Source organism: Arachis ipaensis, chromosome B1, assembly GCF_059453495.1.
Source record: "Arachis ipaensis isolate K30076 ecotype BB chromosome B1, ASM5945349v1, whole genome shotgun sequence".
In the NCBI taxonomy this organism is placed as follows: domain Eukaryota; kingdom Viridiplantae; phylum Streptophyta; class Magnoliopsida; order Fabales; family Fabaceae; genus Arachis; species Arachis ipaensis.
Genome location: NC_142436.1, coordinates 138,592,007 through 138,604,221, shown reverse-complemented (window position 1 = coordinate 138,604,221; position 12,215 = coordinate 138,592,007). Strand labels below are relative to the sequence as shown.

General features: G+C 47.5%; 2 protein-coding genes across 2 annotated transcripts; one reads left to right on the top strand and one right to left on the bottom strand.

Moving 5' to 3' along the window:
• Window positions 1-7,864: 7,864 nt before the first annotated feature.
• Window positions 7,865-9,259, top strand: LOC148578574 (uncharacterized). The gene is made up of 2 exons (XM_088503104.1): window positions 7,865-8,338; window positions 8,627-9,259. The coding sequence occupies exons 1-2, from the start codon at window positions 7,865-7,867 to the stop codon at window positions 9,257-9,259; spliced, it is 1,107 nt and encodes a 368-aa protein (XP_088359230.1).
• A 1,457-nt stretch (window positions 9,260-10,716) lies between these two features.
• LOC148578573 (uncharacterized) lies at window positions 10,717-11,772 on the bottom strand. The gene has a single exon (XM_088503103.1). The coding sequence runs from the start codon at window positions 11,770-11,772 to the stop codon at window positions 10,717-10,719; it is 1,056 nt and encodes a 351-aa protein (XP_088359229.1).
• Between the last annotated feature and the right edge of the window lie 443 nt (window positions 11,773-12,215).

Sequence of the window (12,215 nt, the reverse complement as noted above, 5' to 3'; positions counted from 1 at the left end):
TTAGAAAGCCCGGCAGGAGTCATCTACGAGCAATCGACCAAGTTCGAGTTCCCTGTGTCGAACAATCAAGCGGAATATAAAGCTCTCTTAAGCGGACTAACACTAGCGCAGGAAGTCAGGGCAACGAAGGTCGAAGTATGCAGTGACTCACAGGTCATCACCTCACAAGTAAACGGAAGCTACCAAGCCCGGGACCCCCTCCTGCAAAAATACGTGGAAAAGGTTAAAGAAATGACAGGTCAGTTCCAAGAGGTCATGATCCAACACGTCCCAAGAGAAAGGAACACACGGGCGGACCTCCTGTCTAAACTAGCGAGCACGAAACCAGGAGCGGGTAACTGGTCTCTCATCCAAAGCATGGTGAACGAGCCAACGGTCGCCCTCCATTTGACGGAGTCAAGCCCCTTGTGGTTGGACCCCATCACAAACTTCCTGGAACTCGGCAAGTTACCTGACGATGAGAAAGCGGCCAAAACATTGAGAAGGGAGGCGGCCAGATATGCAATCATACAAGGGCAATTGTTCAGAAAGGGGCTCAGCCAGCCCCTATTGAAGTGCTTGCACCCCGACCAGACCAACTATGTACTTAGAGAAGTCCACGAGGGATGTTGCGGCCACCATATCGGGGGCAAAGCCCTAGCGAGGAAGCTCATCCGAGCTGGATACTACTGGCCATCAATGATGAAGGACTCCAGGGAATTTGTTAGAAAGTGCGTAAAGTGTCAACAAAATGCCAATTTCCACAAGGCGCCGGCCTCCGAGCTGAGCCTTCTGACGACTACACGACCTTTCGCTCAATGGGGAGTCGACCTTCTAGGACCTTTCCCGGTTAGCCCAGGACAGGTCAAATATCTCATAGTGGCCATCGAATACTACACCAAATGGATAGAGGCTGAGCCGCTGGCCAGCATATCCTCCTCTAATTGCAGGAAGTTCATGTGGAGACAGGTGATAACCCGGTTCGGCATCCCGGAGGTCGTCATCTCGGATAATGGAACACAATTCACTGACAAGAAGTTCACGGAGTTCCTCACCGGCCTAGGGGTAAAGCAAAAGTTTTCCTCAGTTGAACACCCCCAGACAAACGGACAAGTAGAGTCCGCGAACAAGGTCATCTTACTTGGCCTCAAGAAACGCCTAGACAACAAGAAAGGCGCTTGGGCCGACGAGCTCGCTTCGGTCCTGTGGTCCTACCGAACAACCGAGCAAAGCGCTACGGGGGAAACCCCTTTTCGCCTAACATATGGGGTCGAAGCCGTGATACCCGTCAAAATCGGCGAACCGAGCCCACGGCTACTGCTCGCAGGTGTAGACGAAGCGGTAGAAAAGGACCTGGTGGAGGAGACGAGGGAGATGGCCCATTTGTCAGAAACAGCGTTGAAACAAAGAATAGCCCTGCGCTACAACGCTAAAGTCCTCAGGAGGGATTTTGGGGAAAGAGACCTCGTTCTGCGACGCAACGACATCGGTCTGCCGACCTCTGGAGAAGGAAAGCTGGCGGCAAATTCGGAAGGTCTCTACAGAATTAGAGAAGTGCTTGGCAAGGGTGCCTACAAGCTCGAGAGACTTGACGGCAAAGAAATCCCTAGAACGTGGAATGCAGGTAACTTGAGAAGGTTCTACTCCTAACTCGGGCAAACCGACCAGGAGGCCTAACGGACTCATGTATGCTTGCTCTGTTCACGTTAATTTTTAGTCACTTTTTAGCTATTTACTCTTATCGAATACTTGCCATATTAACAAGCTTGCCTAGCTGACGATTAATTTCCACTTGTCAAAATATTCTCCTACTTATCTGTTGCTTCCCAATATGCGTTTCATACGATTGCGTCCTAAAACGGTAGTCCGGGACTGATCACCCCGGGAGCCAGATGGACCATAGCTATAATTAACACGGCGACAACACGACCAAATCAGTCCGAATCGCTACCAACGTGAAAACGACAAAACGGGCACAAGCAATGAGCCCACCCCAAAAAGGCGGTAACAAAAATAATACGACGAGAAAGGCGAAAGATAGTAACGACCACTCGGCTAAACGACTAACTTAACATAAACGTTACGAAGTATCAAACTACAAAACATGCAACAAATGTTCAACAAATCTACATCAAAATGTTTAAGTTATAAGAAGTCACTTCCTAGGCATGTCGACAATCTTGCCGTCTTGGATCATTTTGAAGACCCCAATAGCCGATGTGTCGAAGTCGAGAGCCACGATCTTCACTTGGGCTTTCAGAGCATCTTCAGTCATAGAATTAGCGTTCTTCCCTTGCTCTTTGGTCGCTTTCAGCTTCTTCCGGAGCTCCTCGACCTCGACTTTAGCGGCTTTAGCCGACGACACGGCCTGGTCGCGCTCTTTCTCCAAGACCGCCACCTGACCCTGAGCGGCGTTCAGCTGGCTCTCCAAAGTCATCTCCCGCTGAGCTAAACGGGCCACCGTCTCATCGGAAGCCTTCAATTTTTCCTCGGCAGATGTCGTCTTTTCCTCGGACGCCTTGAGCTTCTCCCCCATCTCGGACAACTGGCTCTGTAGCAGCTCAACCTGCACCTTGAAGTCATTGTTTACCTTGACAGAGGACTCGAGCTTCCTCCGGAGGGCCTGCATTCCCGACAACTCAAACTCAACCTTTCGAGCTATCACGGCCCCCCGGAGCAAAGTCCGGTACATCCATCTCGCCTAACCGGCCAGGTCAGTTCCATGAAAATGCTCCTCCGTCCCAGGGATCAGCTGCGAGTCGATAAAGGTTGTGGCATCGAAATTTCTCTCCATGATGGTGAGAGTCCCCTCCAGGCTCGCAGACGCCCTCCGCCTTTTAGGGGTGTGGATGAGTTCCACATCGTCATCTTCCTGATGGGCAGAGGACGAATGCCCGCCAACGATGACCTCGGGAGGGGGAGAAGCCTGCGCCCCTTCTGGTTTCTTGCCCAACATGTTGGTATCCTGGGGAGGGGGCACAGTCTGGTCCTCCTTCTCCCCAGAAGGGCCACCCGAGTTCCCGATGTCTTTCTCCTCGGCCTTCTCTTCATCGCTTTCCTCGAAGAAGGTCTTCATCAGGTTCTCAAGACCCGTCACTGTAGTAGACATCTCCACTGCAGCAAACAAACAAACACATCAGTCGTTAGATCGCGCAAAGTCAACAGTAATAAACAACACAAAAAATACAAAGCAAGACGACTCACGGATATAGCTCCTGGCGGCCTCCCGTTCACCCATGAGGAGATGGGGATTCACGGGGTTCTTTTCAAAAAGAGCAAATAGCACATCGGCTATTCTCTTATCTACCGAGGACATCCTCTTATACGTCACTTTAATAAAAGGATTCGACCCCGCCCCAAAACTCCAATAAGTGGGGATGAGGCGTTCCCCCTCTAAAGACAACCAAAAGGGGTGGCGACCTTTAACGGGGCGGACTTTGAAAAATTTATCTTTAAACCCGTGGTAGGAGTCCTCGAACAGACCAAATATTCTCCTACCCTGGGCAGACCGGAAAGAGAGGAACCCTTTCTTCGCTTTCCCTTGTTTGGAAGGGTTGGTAAGATTGAAGAAGAAAAGGAAGACATCCACCGACACCGGCAGCTCGAAATACTCGCAAACCATCTCAAAATAGCGGATAGAAGTCCAGCTGTTCGGATGGAGCTGTGACAGCGACACGGATATCCGATACAAGAGCGACATCTGGAACTCGGAAAACGGAAGGCGAACCCCGACCTGGGTAAACATGGATTTGTAAAACCAAATCCAGTCGGTGATCTGGGGAGAGTGAAGATTGATCTCGTACAGCCGCTCATGGGGGGCAGACACGGAGGTCTCATAATTGGCCTCTTCGTCTGTTCCCCCGCACAAGTACCCGGCTTGCCGGAACACCGTCAACTCCGCCAGATCCATCTGGTTCGGCGAGTCCTTTACATCCGAGGTTACCCAAGCGTACGGATCATAGCTCGCCGTGGAAGGGGAAGCCCGGGAGACGACACGTGGCATACCTACAGCGGGGTACCATTCCGTTAGTCTACGAGGTCAGGAGTCCGGGGAAACCTAAAAACTATACCCTTTCCACTCAATCATGACCAAATACAGCTAAGAACTATACCAATCGCACAAATCACCTAGAAACCTATCCAAGAATTGTACCCCTCCCCCAACACATCTACCTAGCATCAAATGGCCACATAACAGCAAAAATGGCGAAGCTAATACATACAACAAGCATGCGAGAACGAAACAGGAAATAGAAGGATTCTAGAATTACCTGAATTGATTGCAGGATCTTGAAAGTGAAGGAAGAGGCACAGAGACGCTCGAACAAGAAGGTTTGGATATCAGGGAGAGAAGAAAATGGGAATAGTGAAAGTGGGAGCAAAGGAAATAAGAAACTGTTTAAAAACCGCTGCATAAAGCGCGAAAAGGCCAGGGGTAAAATGGTCTTTGCGCGCGGGGTTTTTCGTAACCCATTATGAGAATTTAATGCTCAGCGCGAAGAACGAAGCAACAAAATGGTCGCCTCAGCAACCAAGAGACACGCGCGCAGGGGGCACGTCCCTCCCACGGTCAGCCGACCCGACGACAACACACGAACGAAGAAATCACGCGCCACCAATGTCCCTCACGACCATCACTGGCGCATCGGGGGCACTGTTACGGCCTGGCCCAGAACCCCTACGGGTCGGCCCGATCCGGACGCCACCCGGTCCGGATATACGCCCCGCAACCGACCCGGACACGCGTCCATGATAGCTCATGAGCAGCTGTGGGACAACGTCCCTAGAAACATGGGCCTGTTCTCATCGGGCCCACCTCTGACAGGTATATAAGGGGAAGACTTGCTCTTCCCCCGAGGTACGTCACATATCACACTACCCTTTCCGCCTACACATTTACTGACAAGAGCGTCGGAGTGTCTTTGCAGGTGGCACCCCCCCCCTTTTTCCACACGAAGTACTCGGGACCTCACGTATCGTTGACCGGCAGTCCACGACTTGACGAGCCCCTACCATCATCCTGGATCACTACCCGAACCGTCCGGTAACCGACCTACCGAACAAAGAGTAAAATCAAAACATGATAAAATAGCTTGCCATCTTGAAAATATTTGTTTTGAAACCAAATTTTTTACATCATTTTTCAAAACGCTTGGAGCTGCTTTACAACCAGTTCTTATTATAAATGTTTTATTAAATAAATCTTCCTGAAATTTTGAAACACATAATACTATGGCAAGTATTTTTTTAACTGTTGCATAATTCTTTTGAGCCTGGTTCTAAATTCTTGAATAATATTTTACTATTTGCTCTTTTGAGCTATTAGGAGGTATTTGTTTAAGAATTCCTTCATATCCTAATTCTGATGCATTTGTTTCTACAATTAATTTATCCAATGGATCTAGTATACTTATATAGGGTATTTCTTTTATCGCATTTTTTATTTTTATTATTATAAAAGTCATTTCTTCTGTCCATGGAGGTAGATTTTTTCTTAGTCTCTTATAAAGAGGTTCGCATGTGTCTCTTATTCCAGGTAGAAATTCTGCCACATAATTTAAACATCCCAAAAATCTTTGTAATTATTTTTTGTTAGTTATTTCATTTAGGAAATTATCTGCAAATTTAATGGCTCTTTTAATAGGTACTATAGTCCCTTAATAGATTTCATATCGTAAGAATCTTACTTTAGTTATAAAAAATTTCATTTTCTTTTCTGATAAAACTAATCTTTGTTCTTTTATAATATTCATAAATTTTTCTAGGTGATATATATGCTGATTTATCCCTTTTGAATATACTAATACGTCATCAAGATATACTATAGTAAATTTTATATGCAGATAAAATATATTATTCATTATTTCTTGGAATTTGTTCGGAGTATTTTTTAATCGTTGAGGCATTACATTCCATTCATAATGTCTGAAGGGTACTATAAAAGATGTTTTATATCTATCTTCCTCTTACTGCAATCTGATAATATCCTGATTTCAAATCAAATTTTGAAAAGATATTTGTTTTATTTAATCTTTTAATTAAATCACTTTTATTTGGTAAGAGATACCTAATCCATTTTAGTACCTTGTTAAGAGGTTTATAATTGATGACTAATCTTGGAGCACCTCTTTCTATTTCAGATGCTTTCATCACATAGAAGCATGTACAGCTCCTGGGTGATTTTGAAGGCCTTATTAGTCCCTTATCTAAATATTCTTGTATTTCTTTTTTACAATATTCTAGATATTCTTTATTCATATGTATTGGTTTTGCCTTTGTTGGTATATCTTTTTAATTAAATCCATCTTCATATGGTAAAGATATTTCATGTAATTTTCTATGATGAAAAGCTTTGGGGTTTAGGCTACATAGTTCTTTTTTAATTTTTTCTTCAATTCCTTTTATTTTATTTTGTATTTAAGGAGTTTGTAATTGTTCTTCTATTCTTTTGTATATAACTTCTTGATTTAAATAGTTAATTTGTCTTGTTTTTCTTTCTATAACAATAATTTGGATTGGTAGGTGTTGTAAAATTTTCTCTTGGTTTAAGTAGTTAATTTGTCTTGTTTCTTTTTCTATAATATTAACTTGTGTAGATAGACATTGTAACATATTGAGTTCATGTTGTTTTGGTTTAGTTACGGACTCACACGGTCCAGCCCAACAACACGGCGAGTCGGGAACACCGCCCCGACCCAAAGCCCGCATCACCCTCCAAACGACGAGGAAACCCGACAGGTCGGTCCCCTGCGCCCGACCCAAAGCGCGTGCGACCTGCCACCACGGCTTATCACCACGCCCAGAAAAACGGTCGGGTCGGTATCCTCGGGGCAGCACCCGAAGTCTGAAACGACCTGCTCTTACCACGTGGATAGGGACAGCTCACAAGCGTCCTGACCTGTGGGCTAGGTCATTTATGGGCCTATCCAGCACAGTATATAAGGGGAGAGGTCAGCTCTCCCCCCGACGTACACATCATCTTACCTAATTTGGCTATCATCTCGTACAGATACTGACTTGATCGTCGGAGTGTCCTTGCAGGTGGCCACCCCCTTTTTCATCCGTTCTACCATCGGTTTCGCCAGTCCCCAGCTCGAGCCTGCGAACCCGCTCCAAGTCGCTCCAGGGTTTCGCCCTCTCATCCTTCCACCATCACCAAACCCGTCGAGTAATCGGCATCCTCAGGTAACGAATATTGGCGCCGTCTGTAGGGACCCCGGAACAGACATGGAGCGACTTCCCACATCAGAAGAGCTCCGCGAAGGAGGCGGGGCCGCCTGAGCAGGGCAAGTTCGACAGCTCGTACTGGCCAACAGCCACGATCTTCCGTGCAACCAAACCAACCAATCTACACTAAGACTCCCAAAAGGCATCCTTTCGGAGGAACGGGAGCCGACAGCGCCAAGATCATGCAAGAGCTCAAAAACAAAGTACAAAACCTTGAAAGGGAGTTGGCAGCGAGGAGTTGATCCCAAGCTGACGTCAGCCGACCCCACGATGACGCCAGCCGATCCCGCACCCACACCCGCTGCCCCTCCCGAAGATACGAGAATAGAGAAAGGAGCCTAACAAAGCGCGACGAGGCGCATACACAGGCGACCTCTTGACCTACCCAAGGCAGGTCCGAGAGCCACGGGGAGTCCCAAAGAGGGAAAGCCAAGAAGCAACAGGAACCAATCAGCATGGGAGCCACTCCTTTCCACCCCTCGATCCTCAAGGTTCGGCTTCCGAAGAATTTCGACAAGCCAACGGACATGAGGTACGATGGGACAAAGGATCCCCAAGAGCACCTCACAGCTTTTTAAGCAAGGATGAATTTGGAAGGAGTAGGTGACGTGGTCAGGTGTCGAGCATTCCCTGTGATGCTGGCCGGCCCAGCAATCCGATGGTTCAACGCACTCCCACAAGAATCCCTGGGTGCATCAAAGACGTGCAGCGACTCACCGGAAAGCTCACGGCCCTATCCCGGTTCCTCGGTGCCTCGACAGAAAGGGCCATCCCATTCTTCAACTTAATGAAGAAAGGAATCGCCTTCGAGTGGACCCCGGCATGCGAAGAAGTGTTTAGCCACTTCAAAAAGATACTCTCAGAACCTCCCGTACTCAGCAAACCTAGAGAAGGGAAACCCCTGTACTTATACCTAGCTGTGACCACACAAGCCATGGCTGCAGTCCTTGTCCGAGAAGAAGACAAGACTCAACACCCAATATACTTCATCAGCAAAGTACTCCAAGGGGCGGAGTTGAAATACACCAAGTTGGACAATTTGGCTTACGCCCTACTAACCTCATCCAGAAGATTAAAACAGTACTTCCAAGGGCACGTGATCATCCTAAGAACCGACCAGGCCATTCGGCAGGTCCTCTAGATACCCGACCTCGCGGGAAGAATGATGGCGTGGGCAATAGAGCTGTCCCAATATGACTTGCAATACGAACCCAGGCAAGCAATTAAAGTCCAAGCCATGGCAGATTTCCTGGTAGAGGTCACAGGGGAGGCCCCCAACATACCAAACACACGGTGGAAACTCCACGTCGATAGAGCATCCAACCAAACGTTCGGAGGGGCTGGGATCATTCTTGAGAACTCGGCAGGAGTAGCTTATGAACAATTGATCAAGTTCGATTTCCCAATCTCCAACAATTAGGCAAAATACGAAGCCCTGATAAGAGGGTTAGTATTAGCCAAAGAGGTCGGAGTATTAAGAGTAGAAGTTAGTAGCGACTCCTGGATCGTCACCTCTCAGATAAATGGCAGCTACCAAGCCAGGAACGCGCTTCTACAAAAATACCCGGAAAAGGTAAAGGAGCTATGCAAAAGCTTTGTGGAAGTCATAATTCAGCATGTCCCTAGAGAGAGAAATGCTCGAGCCGACCTCCTCTCCAAACTAGCAAGCACCAAGCCCGGGATAGGAAACAGATCCTTAATCCAAGGGCTAGCAACTGAACCTGCAATCATCCTGTGCGCAACCCAAATACCGAACCCCTCCTCTTGGATAGATCCTATCCTTCGATATTTGGAGCATGGCAAAACTTCTGAGAATGAGAAAGAAGCGCAAAACACCAGAAGGGAAGCCTCCAAATATGTGATCATACAAGGACAACTGTACAAACGAGGGCTCCACCAACCCTTACTCAAATGCCTACGCCCCGACCAAATGGACTACGTCCTAAGCAAAGTCCATGAGGGATGTTGTGGTCACCACATCGGAAGAAGATCGTTGGCAAGAAAGATCATCAGAGCAGAATATTACTGGCCCACAATGATGTCGGACGCCTAGGAGTTCGTCAAAAAATGCAAAAAATACCAGGAAAACGCCAATTTCCACAAAGCTCCACCTGAAGAACTTTGCCTGATGATGGCCCCCCGACCTTTCGCCCAATGGGGAGTCGACCTCTTAGGACCGTTCCTGCCTGGGCCTGGACAAGTAAAATACTTGATAGTAGCCATAGACTACTACACCAAATGGGTAGAAGCGGAACCACTAGCTAGCATATCTTCAGCGAATTGCCAAAAATTCATGTGGAGGCAAGTGGTCACCAGGTTCAGAATCCCAAAAACCGTCATATTAGATAATGGGACACAGTTCATCGACAAGAAGTTCAAAGAATTCCTAGCAGGACTGGGAATCAAGCAAAAGTTCTCCTCAGTCGAGCACCCTCAAACCAACGGCTAGGTAAAGGCAGCCAACAAAGTCATCTTAAACGGGCTAAAGAAGCGACTTGAAGGAAAGAAGGGCTCATGGGCAGATGAGCTAGCCTCAATCTTATGGTCCTACAGAACCTCCCCCCAATCATCTACTGGCGAAACCCTCTTCCGACTCACATACGGGGTCGACACAGTCATCCCAGTCGAAATCGGGGAGCCGAGCCCAAGGTTTCTCCTCGGAGGGGGAAGCGAGGTAGTCGAAAAGGACCTGATTGATGAAACAAGACAAATGGCACATCTAACAGAGACAGCAATCAAGAAAAGGATAGCCCTAAGGTACAATGGCAAAACACTAAGAAGAAGTCTTGAAGAAGGCGACTTGGTCTTACGACGCAACGACATAGGTCCACAAACCCCGGGAGAAGAAAAATTGGCCGCGAACTGAGAGGGTCCCTACAGGGTAAGAGAAGTCCTCGGAAAGGGTGCCTACAAGTTGGAGAGGTTGGATGGAAACAAGGTACCGAGAACATGGAACATGGCAAACCTAAAGAGGTTCTACTTATAAGAAGAAGCAACCACACGATCTAACGACCTCGACCCCTCCACTTTGACTTCCTTTGCATTCCTTTTTTCCTATCCCATCTCTTTCACTTGATTATGTATTACACCACCTTCTTTTTTTTAATTTCTACATATGCATATAGAATAAGTTTGTCTTTTTACAAGATTTACGTCAAAAATGACAAAACGACAACGAACGGTCGACCTAACGGAAACCCGGGACTGATCACCCCGGAAACCAAAGGGACCCAGAGAAAAAAACAACTCAAAGAGACAAGCAACAAAAACGGTAAATACCATAAAAATGGTAAACCAAAAGGCTGCGACGGCCCGGGTAAGCAAAAACAATAATAATAAAGGCAAAGCCACGATGGCCCGAGCAAGCAAGCAATAACAGAAAACGGCCTAATCAAAATAAAGTGCCAAAGTGTTCATTACAACTAAAAGGCGCCTTAAACAGGCCCAAAGATAAAAACAAATTACAAAAAGTAAGGCAAGGAGTACAAAAAGCTTAAAGAAGTAACCATCTCAAGGCTTGAGGATATCAACAATCTTCCCATTCTCAACTGTCTTGAGAGCTCCAAGCTGAGAAAGTTTGAGATCGGGAGCCAGCATGGCCACCTGAAGCTTAATCCCCTCCTTGGTCAGCTTCACAGCCTCCCGGGTCCCCTTTGCAATCTCCTTATTTTTCTTCTTCAAAGCAGATATCTCCTGACGAGCAGTCTCTGCCGAGCTCTCCGCCAATTTCAGCTTTTCCTCTAATTCCTTAACCTTCTTCTCAGCAGCGGCAGTCTCACCACGAGAAGTATTCAAATCCTTCATCAAGGCAAGGTCCCGATCCACCAGCCTGTTGATCTCTTTGGCATCCTCCTTAGCCTTCTTCTCCTGCTTAGACAACTTTGTCTTCAGAGACTCCTCCCGAGATCTTGAATCTGTCAGGTCTTTCTGGGAGTTCTGAAGTTTCCCTTCCAAAATATGATAATTTCCCAAGACAGGTTCCACCTTCTTGGCAATAGCAGCAGCTCGAAGAAGGCTGCAATAGATCCACCTCGCCTGGCCAGAGAGGTCAGCATCCCGAAAAAACTCTTCAGTACCAGGAAGCAACTGGGACTCGATGAAACCCCCAGTATCGAAGTTCTTTTCCATAACAGAAAGGGCCTTCCCGGAGTCCCGCTTCCTCTTCTTCGGGTTGCCAACGGCCTTTAAGTCGTCATCACCAAACCCCAGATCCTCCTCGTCAAAAGAGACCTCCGCCTCCACACTTGGGTTCCCCAAGGCATTCTCAGGAGGAATCTCCACCTTCTCCAGCTGACCTTGGTCAGCCCCGTCAACCCGACCACTGCCCTCCTCGGCATCCTCCTGGTCCTGACTCACCGAAGGAGTCGCCGAATAATCCTCACCACCACCATCACCCTCTTTGATGAGGTTCATCAAGTCAGCCAGGGTAGTCTTCCCGCCAGCCATGGAAACTGCAAGCAAAAAGCAAATGTGTGAGCAATAGAAGAAGCAAACACTAAAAAGTACAAGAAAAATAAAGAACTCACCAACATACGACCGACCGGTCTCCTGGTCCCCCATAACCATATGAGGGTTAAGGTTTTTCTCACCAAAAATGGCCAACAAGATGTCGGTGATGTTACGCTCTTCCGAGCTCAACCAATCATAAGAAATTTTTATTAAGTAATCAGATCCCGCCCCAAAACTCTAGTAAGTCGGGATCCGCCTTTCCCCTTCGGCAGTAAGCCAGAAGGGCTGATGACCCTCAACCGGTCTGACCTTGAAAATAGTGGACTTGAAACCATGAAAGGAGTCCTCAAAAAGGCCAAAGATCCTGCGACCTTGTTGGGCCCTGAAGGACATATACCCCTTCTTTGTCTTCCCCTGTCGAGAAGGGTTTATAAGAAGGAAAAGGTAGAGAAAAACGTTCACAGAGATCAGAAGCTCCAGATACTCACAAACCATCTCGAAACATCGGATGGCAGCCCAGCTGTTTGGATGCAGTTGCGACGGAGCAACATCACAACGGT